The sequence below is a fragment of the Nannobrachium achirus genome (genome assembly GCF_963921795.1).
Source record: "Nannobrachium achirus genome assembly, chromosome: 22".
Taxonomy (NCBI): Eukaryota; Metazoa; Chordata; class Actinopteri; order Myctophiformes; family Myctophidae; genus Nannobrachium; species Nannobrachium achirus.
The window spans coordinates 21,708,302-21,726,030 of NC_137829.1; the positions used below are offsets into that span (position 1 = coordinate 21,708,302).

General features: G+C 40.6%; 2 protein-coding genes across 3 annotated transcripts in view; both read left to right on the forward strand.

Moving 5' to 3' along the window:
• The window catches only part of LOC308307848 (fibronectin-like), a 55,539-nt gene extending 52,906 nt beyond the window's left edge, over positions 1 to 2,633 (forward strand). The window contains exons 45-48 of the mRNA XM_080753151.1: positions 728 to 853; positions 1,065 to 1,171; positions 1,649 to 1,768; positions 2,265 to 2,633. Coding sequence (XP_080609277.1) covers positions 728 to 853; positions 1,065 to 1,171; positions 1,649 to 1,768; positions 2,265 to 2,333 — 422 coding nt within the window. The 3' untranslated portion in view covers positions 2,334 to 2,633. The remainder of the gene's footprint in view (positions 1 to 727; positions 854 to 1,064; positions 1,172 to 1,648; positions 1,769 to 2,264) is intronic.
• Positions 2,634 to 4,752: 2,119 nt separating this feature from the next.
• LOC308307952 (tubulin alpha chain-like) lies at positions 4,753 to 16,236 on the forward strand (the record flags this gene model as incomplete). Of its 2 annotated transcripts, XM_080753294.1 has the most annotated exons (4): positions 4,753 to 4,848; positions 13,893 to 14,115; positions 14,633 to 14,781; positions 14,953 to 16,236. In XM_080753294.1, the coding sequence occupies 4 exons, from the start codon at positions 4,846 to 4,848 to the stop codon at positions 15,925 to 15,927; spliced, it is 1,350 nt and encodes a 449-aa protein (XP_080609420.1). In that variant the 3' UTR covers positions 15,928 to 16,236. The 2 variants fall into 2 exon arrangements, with proteins under 2 accessions (XP_080609420.1, XP_080609419.1); XM_080753293.1 differs by lacking the exon at positions 4,753 to 4,848 and having other exon boundaries at positions 13,887 to 14,115.
• Between the last annotated feature and the right edge of the window lie 1,493 nt (positions 16,237 to 17,729).

Sequence of the window (17,729 nt, forward strand, 5' to 3'; positions counted from 1 at the left end):
ACAGCCTTAAATGCTATACAGCATATGCATGTGTATCATATACTGTATATTTCATATATATATATATATATATATATATATATATATATGTATATATATATATATATATATATATATATATATATATATATATATAATCTCTCTCTTCCCCCGCCCACTCTCGGTCTGTCCATGCTAGCCCCATCTGCTGTGTTTCTAAACAGTAAAAACATGGCAGTAACGGGGAAAAACCGCCAGCTTAGCAAATTGCTACGGTCTCAGTTATTTGTATTGTCCGTCATTGTGTTTAACTTGATGATACCAAAAACTGAGACAACCACTTGCCGCAGTGCAAATGTCATGAGTTCAAAGCAAGTGTGTGTGTGTGTGTGTGTGTGTGTGTGTGTGTGTGTGTGTGTGTGTGTGTGTGTGTGTGTGTGTGTGTGTGTGTGTGTGTGTCTTTGAGTGCCTCAGGCACAAGATGAATCTATTCAAATCTATCGTGCCTTCACACACAGTGGAATTGTTAAAATGTGGAGTGTTTATACAACTATGAAAGAGTAAAAAAAGTTTGTGAACCACCATAAATGTGGTGTTGGATCCGGTTCATACGGAATCCAGATCCCAACCCGTGTTCAAATTCTCTCCATTAACCTGTCTCCTTTCTTTCCTCTTCTCCACCGTGTCCATCTCCCTTTGTTGTCCTCCTACCCCACCTCTCCTTCCTCCCTCATATTATCCTCTCCAGAGTGGTGTCACGACAACGGCCAAAACTACCGCATCGGCCAGAAGTGGGACCGTCACGCTGAGAATGGCCACATGATGAGCTGCACCTGCCTGGGCAACGGCAAGGGAGAGTTCAAATGTGAACCGCGTAAGTAACAGATCTGATCCTTGAGAGTGTACAGATGTATCTGTAAGCCCTCAAGAAGTTAAATGAAGTCTGAGGATATTACTGTGTAAATGCATATGGCTACAAGTTGACGCGGATGCACATTATGGGCAGTCTCCAAATTATCAACTCAGTGAACCAGTTCTAATGAATGACAAGTAATGGTATTTTGTTGACATGCGTTTTCCCTCAGATGAATCGACATGTTATGATGACGGGAAGATGTACCAGATAGGAAACCAGTGGCAGAAAGAATACCTGGGAGCCATCTGTACTTGTACCTGCTATGGAGGACAACAGGTGGGATGAGTTTGTGTGTGTGTGTGTGTGTGTGTGTGTGTGTGTGTGTGTGTGTGTGTGTGTGTGTGTGTGTGTGTGTGTGTGTGTGTGTGTGTGTGTGTGTGTGTGTGTGTGTGTGTGTGTGTGTGTGTGTGTGTGTGTGTATCTCACTGTATCTCCTTCCTGAAGGCAGCAGCCTATATTGTCTACAAGTCTACATGGCTATTGTTAGTGGTAATACTGTATTCCTTGCCAACCTTAGAATGCTGTTATCATTCGTAGATCAGATGTGTATAGCCCTGAAGTTGTCCAACTATCTTTGAACAAATGTTCAGTTGTTGCAGCAGTGACTTTAGGGCTGCAGACAAGCATCCATACCAGGTGGTACTACAGTACTGATTATGTAGGCGCGCATGCTCGTCCATGTGTGTTGTTTATATGCGTACATTCTATCATACGTATGTGTTTACAATAACGCTTCTCCATCCTCTGCTTCAGGGCTGGCGATGTGAGAACTGCAGGAGGCCGGGAGGACCGACCGAGGTGGACGTTGACCTCCTACAACCCGTACGCTCAGATGTCTATGACATCTACAGAGAGAACGCCTTGCGCAAGCTGGTCAGTGACTCCTTTCTACAACAGGATATGGTTCTTGTCTGGATATTAGACCTAGTCAGTCACTGAAACTTGTGTTGATGAGACTGTTGGCAGACCTTGCGGCAATATATTGTACATAAAAGTGTACATCCAGGGGTCAAATAGACATCCACCTGGATCATACCGCTATCATACCAAACAAATGGCAGTTTAAAATATGCTTTTGAATGAGCAACTTTGACTCCATTCACTGCTTAAAACCCATCCATATAACGAATAGCTCATGAGATGCATAGGCTATGTGTGGTTTAAGCCGTATGTATACCGGTGTCGAACACAGCGCAACGTTGTGGGCTTGTAGATCAGCTATTCTCAGTGTATGACACACATTTGCTACTAAGTGTAACTCAGTCTTAAGAGAATTTACTTTACTGAAGATGAACTTACTGAAGCGTCTGGCATGTGCATTCCCTCAGCAGATGTTCATAACTAAAAGAATGTTGTCTCTCACCTGCAGAACATCCAGTGTCCTATCGAATGCCTGAGACCAGAGCTGCTTGCTGATGCGCACAACACCTCAGACTAGAGAGGAACAGGAGGAGGAGGAAAAACGAGGAGGATGGAGACAAATATGAGACTCCAGAGCCTCACCATGGAGTCGAGACGAAACTCTCCTCCGCTTTTACACAAGACTTTTCTTTTCATGTGCCTTAAGAGACTTTTCCCTCGATGAACTTTGTCGCAATAAAGGCCTTCTCCGTGCCGCCAAGTGCCTTGAAAAGACGCCCGCTTTGCATTCTCCCAAGATCTACTCTGCGTAACGACGTTGACCCTCTGCAGACCCAAAAGCAAAGCGTTTTAATCGACCTTTACAGTCTTTACTGTTACCCTGCGATCAGAATTTCCTAAATGCAATGTATTTTAGAAATAATTGTATGTGTTGTATTGTGTTGTTCGTCAAATCTACCAGAGCACCATTTTCTGCTGCTTCAACACCTCAAACCTTCCTTCCCCACCACTGGCCAATATCACTCAAACACACTCCATCTGTTTTGAGCACAGGAATTGTGTCGTTTTACATTTTAACATGTTTTATTTGTATATAAACTCAGACCGTTCCATGACAATTTTCATTGTATTTTTTTATTTTTTTACCAATACTAGAAATTACACAGTTCAAAGACTATTTCTTCTTGGCCTACAATGTGGCATCACTTTATTATTCATTATTATTACAGACATTTTCTTTTTGTTTTAATTGCGGGAAGAGCCAGTGAACAAATGAGTCTATATGTCCTTGGTCAAGGTTATGGCATTTCCATGGAAGTTGTGGAGTCTTGTTCTGAATTCCACATAATATTTTAATAACATTCCATAGCATCTTGCATTGTTTTACTTGTCATCAAAGGCATTTAAACCAGGAAAGACATTAGGGCTGCAACTATCAATTATTTTCTCAGTGATTATTCTATTGATATATTTCTTTTTTATTAATTGAATAATCTTGAAGCACATTTTTTTTTTTATCGGCTAAATTGATTAGTCTGATTAACCACTTAAGCCCTATTTTATACTTTGTCACATAACATTGTCAGGCAAAATTACTCAAAATAGCCCATTTTCGAGCTCACAGCGCTGTGAAATGAGATATATAGACCCAGAAATGTCCCTTCGGTTCTATGTCATGGTCTGAATATTTGACATTCAGTTGCTAACATTTCTGTGCAGGTTAATGAGGATAATACACTTATAAATTGTCTAAAAATGACTAACACTGTTAAGCCCAATTTATACTTGGTTGTGTAGCGTGTCGCACATCGAAAATAGCAGCTCACAATGCGCCGCGATGTGCCACGTTATGAGCTTGTAGATCGTCTGTTTTTGATGTGTGACACGGAGGGACACCTCCCAGGAATTAAATGGTGGTCTGCCTATAAACTGATTGTGCCAACTCTATTGAATGCCACTCGAGAATGTTTGTAGTTACAAGTCAGTTGTAGCACATACTGTTATAACAATTCCATAAGTGATGAACAGAAATCCACTTTTTACATGTCTCTTTTTTGAAAGACATGGGAAATCTGATGTTGTTTTCAGATTATATGCATACAGTTTTCATAAATGTGTGTTGTAATGTTTAGGAAATTCATATTTTTTTATTTATCCCTTTTATCCAAACGTTTAGTTTGAATGCTACTTTGGGGTGTACACTTTGTTTGTTTATTTGTTTTTTTATATTGTTGGTGCCAAAGTCTGAACTACTGTGGACAGTTCTTTTTAATAAATTTGGACAAAATCCAAGTCAATGTGATTATTGTCAAATATGTTTTTATTATCATCTTCCTCATCAGACTAGTAAATGTACAATTCAATTGGAGTGTAACAGTAGGCCTATTTATCAGGAAAAATATCACATTTTGAAGACAACTAGGATGTACCGGTATATTATGCACACACTGGAACCAGACTACTCTATGACGACAACACATTTTACCACCTTTGTTTCACTCAAACGTTACGTGGGTTACACAGCAAAGACATAAAAAGCAAGGTTCCTATCCTGACAGACAGACAAAGAAAGAAAGAATAATGGCCATGAGAAAGATATACCGGTAGGGCTACCTAGACAGAGATGTGTGTCACCAACAAGTCATGAACTGATACAGCTACCTTCAACATCAGCCACAACAGAATGTATAGTACAGTGTTGTACAGTACACTATTGTTGTTGTTGTACTATACTGGGTAAAACCATTTTCATTTCAAGGACCCCCAGTTTCATATAAGCATTTTATATGATTTGTTTTATTATTATTATTTAAAGCTCTGGGACCCCAAATTAAATCCTCTGTGTTTTATCTACTAACTCCCATTTGGACACGACCCCAGGTGGTCCCCGGACCAGACGATGAGAAACACCAACAAAAAGCTAGTGGGAGGAGGGGTTTGGTGACGTAACTTGCAGTTGAATAATAGCGTGACAGCTCCACACCTGACATTACTTACTTACGAGGTCCCCATTGAAGACCGTGTGAGAAGATTACAACCAAGTTATTTCTTACCTTCATAGAATAATCTTCTACTGTTATTGAGGCACAATGGTAAGTTTAAGATCTTCTTTCCATCATCTGACTGCAATTCTGCGCACAATAAATGACTGCATTTTAGCCTGAATGTCTTGGTAATTATTAAATCAGATCATCACTTTGATATCAGATGTTACCTTTTATGCAAAGGATATTTCGTTACGTGTCGCACGTGTGTTGGCGTCCCCTTTATTGCGTTTCCCCCCTTGCCCGTTACTTGTATTCATGTAGGCTAACATTTCTGTTCTCTGAAAAAAGTTTAAACTTATGTTGCTATATCAGCTGGGTTCTCAAACTTTGTCATGTCAAAGACCCCCAAAATGATAATTATGTAGGAGGTCTATTTGGCCGCGGACCCCCATCACAAAATATTTTGTTCCAGGGACCCCCAGAAGCACAGATTTGAGTTAAAAATGTTCACTCTGAATTTGGGTCCTGCCATGACATGCCAGATGCAGTAGATAGACGCTGGCTACCTTGTTTTTTTGAACGCAATTTAATGAAACGTGGCGGGCGTAGTATGACTCTCCGCGAGAATCAATAAAGGCAACTGTCTGTCTGTCTGTCTGTCTGTCTGTAACCAATAAAACGCCAGCAGCAGACACGTTGACGGACAAATGCAGCTACGGTAATACAAGTAGCCTACTTGTGGGTGTGTTTTGTTTAATGTATTGTGTGTTGATGTGAACCCACATGGACAGTGGTGCAGCTGTACAACTCAGTGTTGGCACACAAACACCTAAAAGAAACGACACACACACACACACACACACACACACACACACACACACACACACACACACACACACACACACGGGTCTGTTATCTTCTGTACACTCACATACTACAATCCTCGGTGTGACTGAATGTTTCCATTTATGCGGAGACTATTAATGTTACAGTGTGTACTGTACACAGTACACTCTCACTGCAGGATTGCACTCTCAGACAGCCTACAGCAAAACCACAATGCTATTCTTATGGGGTGTGTGTGTGTGTGTGTGTGTGTGTGTGTGTGTGTGTGTGTGTGTGTGTGTGTGTGTGTGTGTGTGTGTGTGTGTGTGTGTGGTCCTTTGGTGCAGTTTACTCTATTTTATTTCAAGGGTCCCCATTTGATATGATTTTATTCTATTAATAATTTAGCCAGAACCCCTTCAACCCCACATTGAGAACCAGTACTTTAATGTAGCAGTGCATCATTGTATTATGCAGTAGACCTACTGTATTTTGTGCCATTATTGTCTACTGTGCACTTTTTTACTTACTGTTAGTGTTATTATTCTGTGCTGCTGTGCACCCACCCCTCCGGGGATTAATAATCCTATCTGCTATATCATCTGCTATACCGTCCTTACAGTAACAAACATAAAAGTATTGATTCATTATGCAGATGGAACATTATGCCATTCTAATTAGTATATTATTAATTAATAATTATGCATTCATGTGTTTGTTTACTTTAATGCTGCAGCTGGTAAAGGTGGGCCTGATTTTTTTTATTTAAGCGAACATTTGTAAATGAACTCAAATTTTCCTTCTGGGGGTCCCTGGAACTAAATATTTTGAGATGGGGGTCCACAGCCAAATACATATCATTTTGGGGGTCCTTGACATGAAAAGGTTTGAGCACCACTCACATAGAAACATAGGTTTTTCAAATAACCTTAGGATTTAGAAGACACAAATCAGGTCAAAATATTCAAAGACTTGCACAAATTTGAGAGATTTTTCAAAAATAGCAGATCTGCAAGCTCGCAGCGTGGCACTCGGTGCTATGTTCTGCTATGTTTAAATAGTTAAAGCATAAAATACTGCGTAATGCGTTAAATAGCTTAACCTATAATAATGTATCAGTTAATAAGTAGGAAGTATAAATACTCAAAGTAAAAGTACCTGAAATGTGCACTTAAGTAACAGTACTTGAGTAAATGTACTTGGTTACGTTGCCCACACATAGTATATCTGACTGCCTTTAGAAAACAACTCTGCTACAGAAAGGTGCAATGCAGATGCATAGTTGCCTCTGCGTCTCTCTGGCTCTCAGTGTCTCTCTGGCTCTCAGTGGCAGCAGGACCCCTGACGCATCAAAAATAGAACTGACTGACTGGCAATTCCTATATTTGGCTGGTGCCCCAACAAGCAGGTGTTGCACACACTTACAGTAGTAGTATGTGAGTCCTGAGTGTTAATCTTAACTCGAGAGTGTACAAAATGAAACCAAATGTCCATTTTGTTCCATGTGTACACTCTCCGAGTTAAATGGGTACATTTAACACAGACTTTTACTGTGTAAATTACTTTTACAGCACTTGGGGGTAGAAACATTTCTCAGCAGAGATTAATTGGGCTTGGTTGCGATAGTTAAAGGGGTATGAAACCCAAGGCTGACTTTTGTTGTTTGCTTTAGGGGGAAAGCTACTGCAGATTAAAAACATGGAACGTTAGTAAGCTTCAAAGCTGCAGCAAATATGGCTGTTAGATTTAGGTCTTCCCAGAGCTAATGTGCAAGCTAGTCAAGTAGACAGTAGTCAACAGTATTGTCAATGCACACTGGCACACCTACAGTAAATCTGACACACCCCTTATTTATTTGATTAGTTGCAGTTATGTTGCTTACATCATGGTGTACATAAGAACGCCCTTTTTGAGCCGAGTGCTATTAGGATCATTTCCAGAGCGCGTTACTAAGTGCACAGAGCATTTATTGCAATGCTTGAACCAAACAACCATTGTTGTGCTCAAATATCGTGGCATCTGCATTGGCACAAATAGCCTAGCTCTAAGCTGAAATAATGGTAAACATAGACTTCATGGTTGTGGTAACGATTCAAAGTCGGGTTGTAAATGACCATGTTGTCAGAGATGCAGCCAGGAGGATCCATTGATGAGTGATGCTCCACCAACTTTTGGTGTTCCGCTCCAAAAGTTGGAACTTGGTGGAACTATTTTCTACTCCCCCAGTATGCTCTGCAAAATGCACTGCACTATGCATTGTACTGTTTAACAACCTGTCAGCTCATCAAGGAGGAGTGTGTGTGTGTGCTAAAGATGCCCAAAAGGACTTTAGGCGTGTCTCAAGATTGACGATTAATCTTCCAGTCCGTTCAGTTTGAGTCAAGAGGAGGCATGCAGGTCTGTAGGGCAGGAATGTAAACTGGGTTTCTGTGTATATATAAATGTATTTTGACTAATCACACAGTTTCCCTTTCATACTGGTAGCTGGCCTGGGCAATATATCAATATTATTTTGATCTTGTGATTTGAGACTACATCATCTGGGATTTTGGTGTGTCCATGCATTTCTATTGAGATCCTGTGTTAAGGTCTGACCACTACTGGATGACGAGAGGTTTTGCATGAAGGTCCAAATAACATTTCTCCCCTTAAGTAGGTGTGCTCTTCTAGTAGTTCAGTACGGTAAAAAATTCAACACTTGCGCATGGGACCTGGGTTTGAACAGTAGGATATGAATGTAACAGAGTGCAGCTTCAATTCATATTTGTACCTATTCTAGGCTACATCAATTTCTGAGACATAACTCTCTTCAGGGGAGATTACAAGTTTTTCTGAATGAGGTCATTGAAGGATTAAAAATATTTCTGCACCAGATCCTCATAAGAATGTTATGTTGCCTGCCTTGAAAATTTGAAATTGTCTGATGGAAATGCATCTCTCTCTCTCTAAACAAAATGCTAAAGCAACTGTATTAGTAGAACTCCTTGAGATTCAGATGGGACACAGTACAGTGATAATATAAGATTTATTGATCCCGCAAGGGAATTTCAATTGCCCAGAGGCAGCACAGCAGTTAAGTGTTACAGGCACAGAGTCAGGAAAGTACATACAGTGACGTATACAGCAATACAAAGGCAAGAAAAACAATAAGAAGCACCATCAATACAAAAAAATAGTATATAGAAAGGGTGCTTTGACCGATCTATATTTATTTAACCATATTCAGCTCAAGACGTCGTATCATTTAACCAAAACCGTATTTTGCTTGCTTTTGTTCAAAATGAGAATCGCAGGAATCTTTTGATGGCTATGCAATATACAAGCCAATGTCATTTAATTTTTTGCATTGAAATTAGTTGTTCTTAAAGCAAAACTGTCTTAAGAACTTGATCGATTTACATCTTAAAATCAGTGTAACCTATAAACACAAACTAGTCAGAGATCAGCTATCGCAGCATTGGACCATTTGAAAAAGGTCAAGGACTTGAAGTTATGTGAGGGGAAAAAGGGCAGCCTCAGTTAGAGTCTTTGACCTCATTGTGTTATATTACAAGACTGCTTGTCAATCTTAGTGGTAGAAGGTACTGTAACCCGTTGATATTAGGTTATGTCTACTGGTTCGACATATAATTATTTCAGACATTATTTGATATTTGTGACGACATCGGTATCAGAAATTGTGCAGTCGATGTGCTCTAATTCTCAACCTGGCATCCCTGTTTTCAGCATGTCATCATAGGCAAAATGTTTTTAGGACACCTTTTTTTTCCCTTCTTTTTCCCCCCAAACAGATCAATATGATGTGTCATGTTGTGAGCTTGGTATGCTATATTTAAATACAGTATTTAATCAAATCAAAGTTTGAATGACGAAATATCGGTCAAAACATCGGTAATAGGTGGGCTAAATAGGAATCGACATAGGACCAAAACATCTAGCATCAGCTGTAGTTATCAGGCCAAAATATGTGTTTGTATAAATTCTCTCTCTCTCTGTCTGTGAGTGCAGTATCCCTACTAGATTATTTTCTGTGAGTGCAGTACCCCCACTAGATTATTATCCAGTAGTAAGAGACACTTGCAGAGGACAGTAATCTCATCTCAAGGCTGTGTGGCTGGAGTCTGGAGACACACCCTTTCCCTTTTGCTTAACAGACACACCCTAACTGTTTTTAGCACTTACTGTTTACCATGTCATCCAGTTGAGTCAGGCAGGTTTTCAAGTATATGTCACCTGTGGGGTTTTTAAATTGGTGTATGTTGAGTCAGTGCTGCAAATTGTTTTCAGAGCTTATGCAGCACTCGGCAGCCATGATGTTCAAGCTTTTTTTTTTTTTTTTTTGTTTTTAAGATTTGTTTTTGGGCTTTTTATGCCGTTATTTGATGGGATGGTAGACTGACAGGAAATGGGGAGAGAGATGGGGAATGGCATGTGGCAAAGGTTGTCCGGATCGGGAATCGAACCGGCAACGCCAGCAGGCATCATAGCCTAGTATGCTGTATGCGCCTTGACCACTAGGCCAGCGGGCGCCCCGATGTTCAAGCTTTTCTAAATAAAAATACTGTAGTATTTGGCTGGGTCAAAAATGTATTGTATTATCATGATGAAACTAGTTTTCGCCGGGGATTTTGATTTGTAATATTGTGATGTGGAATAAGCAGTTGTCTTTGCCTGGTTTAACCTTTCAAGGCCTCTTCCAAAAATGTGTTCTATAAAGGTTTCCTGAAAAACACATGTTGCTAAGCTATCAGTGGTGAGTTAGGATCCCCAGAATTATATGTATTTGTCTACGGACCCCATCTCAAAATATTTAGTTCCATTTAGAGTCCCAGAGAAGCAAAGATTTGAGTTGATGTTTTTTCTTTAAAAAAATATATTCAAAGATTTGCAAGACTGTCATGGTATCTTTATTAAGTGATGTTTGATTTTGTCCATAATGCCTATTGCCCAGTCCTAGTAGGATTGTAAATCTCCATTCATTTGATTGCACTTGTCTGGATAGTGGATACATTTTCTATTACATAATACAGTTGAGTTGACACTGTGCGCAGAGTAAGTTAAACATTAACCTACCAAGGACTACTCTTGCCTACATCCCTTGTGTAGAATGCCAGTCACTCTTTACCACCACATCTCTCGGTGTCAGGTTAGCATGGACTTTACCACAAATAGCTGTGGCAGAAAACGTAAACATTTACATTAAGGTGTCCGTCCCTATGTTGGGCATCGTACAGTAGGTGAAAATGTAAATTTCTTGATTCCAATATCTTTTTTGTTGTTATTTGTTTGTTTTTCATAGCAAAAATAGTCACTCTGCAAGCTCAGAACGGGACACGTTGTGATCATATGACAAAGTATATATGGCTTAAGTGGATTTCAGGAGGCCCCCCGCCCACCCCAAGCTAAGACCTAAAAGAAAAAAAGCATGGAGCCTCGCTAGACTCTGGGCCATAACGTTACAAAGGCTGTCAAAGGCTAGTCTGACTATACCCACCCACATCAGGGACTGTTCGATCTGCTGCTTTCTGGCAAGAGGTACCGCAGCATCGGGAGCAGAACAGCCAGATTTAGCAAGAGTTTTTTACCCCCAAGCCATCAGACTTGTGAACTCTGTAAAAGCTAAAGTCCCGTAAAAGTGCAATATCCCCTGACCTTTCTCCTATATGCTGCTTAAGAATCCTGTTGTGCAATATCTCCCTGAATCTGACTTGTGATTTTATTTATTTAGTGGTGTTTTTAGTATTGTAGTATTTTAACGTTCTTCTAACTAGGAGCCAGTGAACCCATTTTATGTATTTGTTGAATGACAATAAAGATATCTACTTTCGTTTCTGACCCCTATAATGTAGTAAATGTATGGGCAAGGACTAGAAGGTTGCCTATTTAACTAAAACATACCCTGCAACCAGAGCCTACAAACACATTGTCAGACAGCTTGAACATCCTGATGACATCAACTGAGGGAGGCTATATAATACCACACCGTGTAAGAATATCCATTCTGTCATGGACTGTATGAAACATTTTATAGTTGAATGCCTCACTGAATAGGCTGTGTGAAACCTTAAGGATGTGTCTTTAATACTACCATAAATTTCCCAGCATAATGGGTCAGGACAAACCACGCCATATGCCTTCCCTGCAGCATAATACCGCAAGGTGTTGATGGCTTAAAAACAAATTTGAGCTGCAACAGCTGAAGTTAGGGGGCCCGAATGGGCCGGGAGCTGTCCTAGATATCTGTCCTCCAGGACACGCATATACACGGAAATATACTTCCAGACACATGCACACACCATCTCTCTCTCCCACCCACATGCAGGAGTGTCAAGGAGTGCAGAACTAGGCTCAGAAACTAGGCTCATAAATGACCTTGTCTCAGTGGTATGCAGAGAATGAAAGAGTCTTCGGTTGCCCCAGTGTCTTGTGACTGCACTGCACAAAAATAACAGCTTGTTAATCATGTAGTTTCCCTAGTAATATCTATCCTATAATCCAAAGTCTTAAGATGCAAGGATCATTCTGACCACACCAACACTGACGCAAAGCTTTATAAAGCCTTTATTGATATTGTACATAAATCAATATATCGGTCGGGATGGTTATACATTTTAATAAAGATCTTTTTGACAACATTTTTATCAGCTGATGTGTCCTGATTTAGGACATTTTTAATTATTTGTAAAATGGCAGATCAAAAATCTCACACCTGACTTTCTTTTAAATCTTTGAATAGGGATTAGGTGGTTATATAAAACACTTCAGTTTGTGTATTTGTTTTTTGCTTGTTAATTGTATAATGTCAAATGTTCTTTTTCTTATATACCGGTATGTTGTTTATGTTTTTAAGTAAAGGTAAGTAAAGTAAATTGGGAACTTTAATCAAATATGTTTTTCAAATTGAAAAAGAAAAGTGAGTCAGATTCTAAAAGATTATTCTAAGTCATTCTGAATCATATGTTTCCTGAACAACCTATGTTGCTAAGCTATCAGTGGTGCTTAGGTCTGTTCAACCTTGATTTAATGAAGGTTGAACAGACCTCACTGATAACAGAAGCAAGAGTGTAAAAGACAAAAAATGCTTTCTACAAGTTTCTCCAAACCTGTTTGCTCACATACTGTACAATCAGTCGGTCACGTCAGACAAATATGTCTACTTGTGTATGTGTAGAGGGAGAGGTTAAAACCAACATTAATAGGAATCTCATAAAGGCAAGGCAAGTTTATTTTTATAGCACACTTCAACAACAAGGCAATTCTAAGTGTTTTAAACAAAACATTAAGCATTAAGAGAGCACATAAAGAGGCATTATAAAACATTACTGAATAAAATAAAAATACAACAGAAAAACAAGAATCACAAATAAAATGCATAATTGTTTGTACAGGGGGAGCTATACTCTAAAAGCTGTATCACTGAAGGTCCATTTATTTTTGCATGCCACCTTTTCCATTAGTTTATATTCTATGCTTTTGAGTTTCTAAGAGAAGCTGCCGTAGCTCTTTGAACATATCTGACCGTGTTGTGAATGCAGAACGTGACATTCTACTCCCTACTCCCTTTCCATCCAGCTTGTTCTCAAAGCACACTGTGAAATAGGAACCAGCAAATATGCAGCCTTGGCTTTGACTTCTCTCACTCTAGTCTGGAGATATGCTCTAACTCTCTGCCTCCACCCAGTGGTAGTCTTCAGTGTTAACTAGAGACGTACCAATACATTTTTTTCCTGTATCCATATCATTTTCGGTCTATACCGAGTACTGATCCGATGCCAGTGTGTAATTTAAACAAATCAAGGGCAGTGGTTTTCAAAGTGGGATCCAGGGACTTATCTGGGTTCCTTGTGGGGGTTCCAAATGGACCCTTACAGGTCTGTAACTCTTGAGAGTGTACAAATGGAACCAAATGGACCCTTGAAAACATTTGATTCCATTTGTACTCTCTGTGAAATTAAAAGGTTTGAGAACCAAGTGATCTAGGAATAAATCTGTTGCAGCTACAAGTTATGAAAAAGAATAATGTTGTGAAACATCAACTGAAGCATTCAAAATATTCCTGTAAATGAAATGTCATCATGTGATATAATGACGTGGTATCGCATCGCCATTGACTGGCATTCTCGCCTATATCGATACCGGCATTTTATCTGCAGCTTTTCCAATACTGGCATTATCAGAACAACTCTAGTCTTAACCGCTGCACCCGTTAGTACAGTAGAAAGCAGAGGACAACACACAGCACTAGTAGCCAATCTGTCTTTTCCACCCCTGCTCTCACTGAACCCTCTGTCACTCCCTCCTCTCTCCCCCTCTCGTCCATGCAGCGTGAGTGCATCTCTGTACACGTGGGCCAGGCTGGCGTGCAGATGGGGAACACCTGCTGGGAGCTGTACTGTCTGGAGCACGGCATCCAGCCGGACGGCCAGATGCCAGAGAAGCAGGCCCCGGGAGGCCACGACGATTCCTTCACCACCTTCTTCAGTGCCACCGGAACCGGGAAGTACGTCCCCAGGGCCATCTTCGTGGACCTCGAACCCACCGTCATTGGTCAGTAGCTTTTCCCCTCCCCTGGAGTACTCGCATGTTTTACTAAAGTAAAAGTATCAATGTAGTAAAAGTAAGTAAAAAACTACAAAAGTATTGGTATCAAGTTTTACTCATTATGCTGAATGTACCCTTTTTCAAATGTATAAAAGTCTTTTGAAAATAGCCGATCTACAAGCTCACAATGACTCGCATCGTGACACATTGTGAGCTTATAGATCATCTATTTTCAAACGGCCGATATGTATAAAGAGCTGAAGTGGTTAATTAACTAGCAACTAAAGTTGTAAAACATTTTTGTGATAGTTAAGTACAGTACATAAAAAAACTAATCTTCCAGACTATAAATATTAGGCCACAACCAACTTACCTTGACCATTTCTAGCTGTACATCTCAATGGTGTGACGATCGGTGTTTGAATATCACTGGGTAATAGAGATCTCAAGGAATTAACCCATTGATTGCAGATGAGCTTTTCTCAATGTTTACCGTTTTATGTATTTATTTTCGTTTTCCCAGATGAGGTGCGTACCGGAACATACCGCCAGCTGTTCCACCCTGAGCAGCTGATCTCAGGAAAGGAAGATGCAGCCAACAACTACGCCCGCGGACACTACACCATCGGCAAGGAGATCATCGACTCTGTCCTGGACAGAATCCGCAAACTGGTGAGCATTAGATGGTGGGATTCGCCACCCTGGTGCAATTCTATCACAACAATTCATGGGGCATGACATCATGATTGTAGTATATTGGTTTTGTAGTGACCAATGGATCAAAGACAAAAATTAAGAAAGAACACCGATTTGATACTCCCTTATGTGTCTGTGCCTCCCAAGGCGGATCAGTGCACCGGTCTCCAAGGCTTCCTGGTTTTCCATTCCTTTGGCGGAGGCACCGGCTCAGGTTTCACTTCCCTGCTAATGGAGCGCCTGTCTGTTGACTTTGGCAAGAAGTCCAAGCTGGAGTTTGCCATCTACCCAGCTCCCCAGGTGTCCACGGCCGTAGTCGAGCCCTACAACTCCATCCTGACCACCCACACCACCCTGGAGCACTCCGACTGTGCCTTCATGGTCGACAACGAGGCCATCTACGACATCTGCCGCAGGAACTTGGACATTGACCGTCCGTCCTACACCAATCTTAATCGCCTCATCAGCCAAATAGTCTCTTCGATCACTGCCTCCCTTCGCTTCGACGGAGCCCTGAATGTTGACCTGACAGAGTTCCAGACGAACTTGGTGCCATATCCTCGTATCCACTTCCCCCTGGCCACCTACGCCCCAGTCATCTCCGCCGAGAAGGCCTATCATGAGCAGCTGTCAGTTGCCGAGATCACCAACGCCTGCTTCGAGCCCGCGAACCAGATGGTGAAGTGCGATCCTCGCCATGGTAAATACATGGCCTGTTGTCTGCTGTACCGTGGAGATGTGGTGCCTAAAGATGTCAACGTGGCCATTGGAGCGATCAAGACCAAGCGCACCATCCAGTTTGTAGACTGGTGCCCCACAGGTTTCAAGGTGGGCATCAACTACCAGCCTCCCACAGTGGTTCCTGGAGGAGACCTGGCCAAGGTCCAGAGGGCTGTGTGCATGCTGAGCAACACCACAGCCATCGCTGAGGCCTGGGCTCGTCTTGACCACAAGTTTGACCTCATGTACGCCAAGAGGGCCTTCGTCCACTGGTATGTTGGAGAGGGCATGGAGGAGGGAGAGTTCTCTGAGGCCAGAGAAGACATGGCTGCCCTGGAGAAGGATTATGAAGAGGTGGGCATTGACTCCTTCGAGGAGGATGAAGAAGGAGAGGAGTATTAGAATATTAGGTTAGGAAATTAGTTGTTCAGAGTTATTGTTTTCAGGAGAAAGATTGAATTTTGCAATCTTTTTTTGTTTTGATGTTACATTAAGCTTTTATGTTCCTTTTACTTTTAATAACAAAACCAACCTCAATAAGGTTTGAAATCAATTACTGAAACCAATGAGACTGATCGATTGTATCAGCCTTTTGACATTTATTTTTATTAGACTTGTTTCATCCAAAGGCTTAACTGTTGTTGTACAGTAATCGTTTTTTATGACTTTGAGCCTTGTGTTGTTGCTCAATAAATTTTCCTTTAAAATGTTTTTCATTCTATGTACTCTTTATTCTCTGCAACCTGAAAATGCATCTTTCACTTTCATTGACTTTTCTGTTTTCTAATTGTTAAAAGAAAAGCAACTAGGCTACATATAACTTCAACTTCCCCAAACACAGATACACTTTTTCCCACCACATACTGTATAAGCTACCGTATAGTCCAACATTAGAATTCACTGTGAGTCTGTTTTAGAACTATGTGTGGGCTCTACGGTTGGCAATGTTGGTATGTCTTTCCATCTGTTAACACTTTGGCCCCAAAGAGGATTTCAGGCAGGTTTGCCATGGAATTTGCTGTGCAATTTTACTGCTCCCCAGAGGACAAACCCTTCTGGTTCTGTTGACCCCATGGCCTTTCCTCTAGCACCACCTTTAGGCCAGAATGTCCACCTGCACTCAAGATATCTCAAAACCTAATAGATGGATTGCTATAAAACTGTGTAGCTGTGTACATTCATGTTCCCTGGAGGATGATCTCCTAACCGTTTGAGTAACCTCATGACCTAGCGTCTGTTGGAAGGGCTCTCCAACCACTCCACCTTCATTGGCCAAGTCTTAATGGTACTTTTGGTTTGTTTTATTTCTTATTTTACTTTTAAGTGTTTGTTTACAATATAGTTTATGCCTTCAGTGATTATACCTTATACAACCACCCCTCCCCAATTGTGACATGTTTTTTTTATATGAATATTTTTTTTTTAATCTTTGCAACTCAATGGTTGGTTGGGTGTAAAGGGCAACATGGCCTTTAGGGGCCCCTAGCAGAGCTTGTATACCTGTTCCAATGCAATCTGGGAACCCATTTGGTTAAAAACGTTAAGAATACAAAAATATGTTTTGAGATTAGTTCCAGTGCAACCTATCAAGTGTCTGTAGTTCAATGGCACAGCCACTAGAGGACAGTCAAAGCAAGCATGTAGGCAATCAACGCTAATTCATAGTATTTGGCATCATGGGCCTTTCACTTGACATACTTTCAACTTCAAGTGTGTAGACACTTTCTTCTTTATTTGGATTGTTGCTCTGTTCCAAATAGAGACATTTTGACTGTCTCTACCTGTCACCCTGTTTCTCTCTGTAACTAAGAGAGAAACTATTGTTTGATTTAATATTATAATCATTACGCTCTGTGACCTTTTAGTCCTCATATGGAAATGAGTCATCATATGGAAATGAGTCACAAATGTGTCACATCGCTGATTATTTTTGTTTTATTAACATTGTTACTACGTGCCTCTTGGACAATTCCCTAAAGATGCACTCTACAGGCTACCTAAAGAAAATACATTATTTCCTTGACACTCAAATAATCCACTGTGGACATGTTTATTCCTTATCCAAGGAAATGATGTACACACACTTGTCATCTAGCACTCGAGCTGGGGAGTCTTCCTGTCTCTCCAGCTCTTTTATTAAACTGAAAATGCATTTTCAACTCAGGATACCAATTTGATTCAAACAAAATTGAGACATTTTTTTT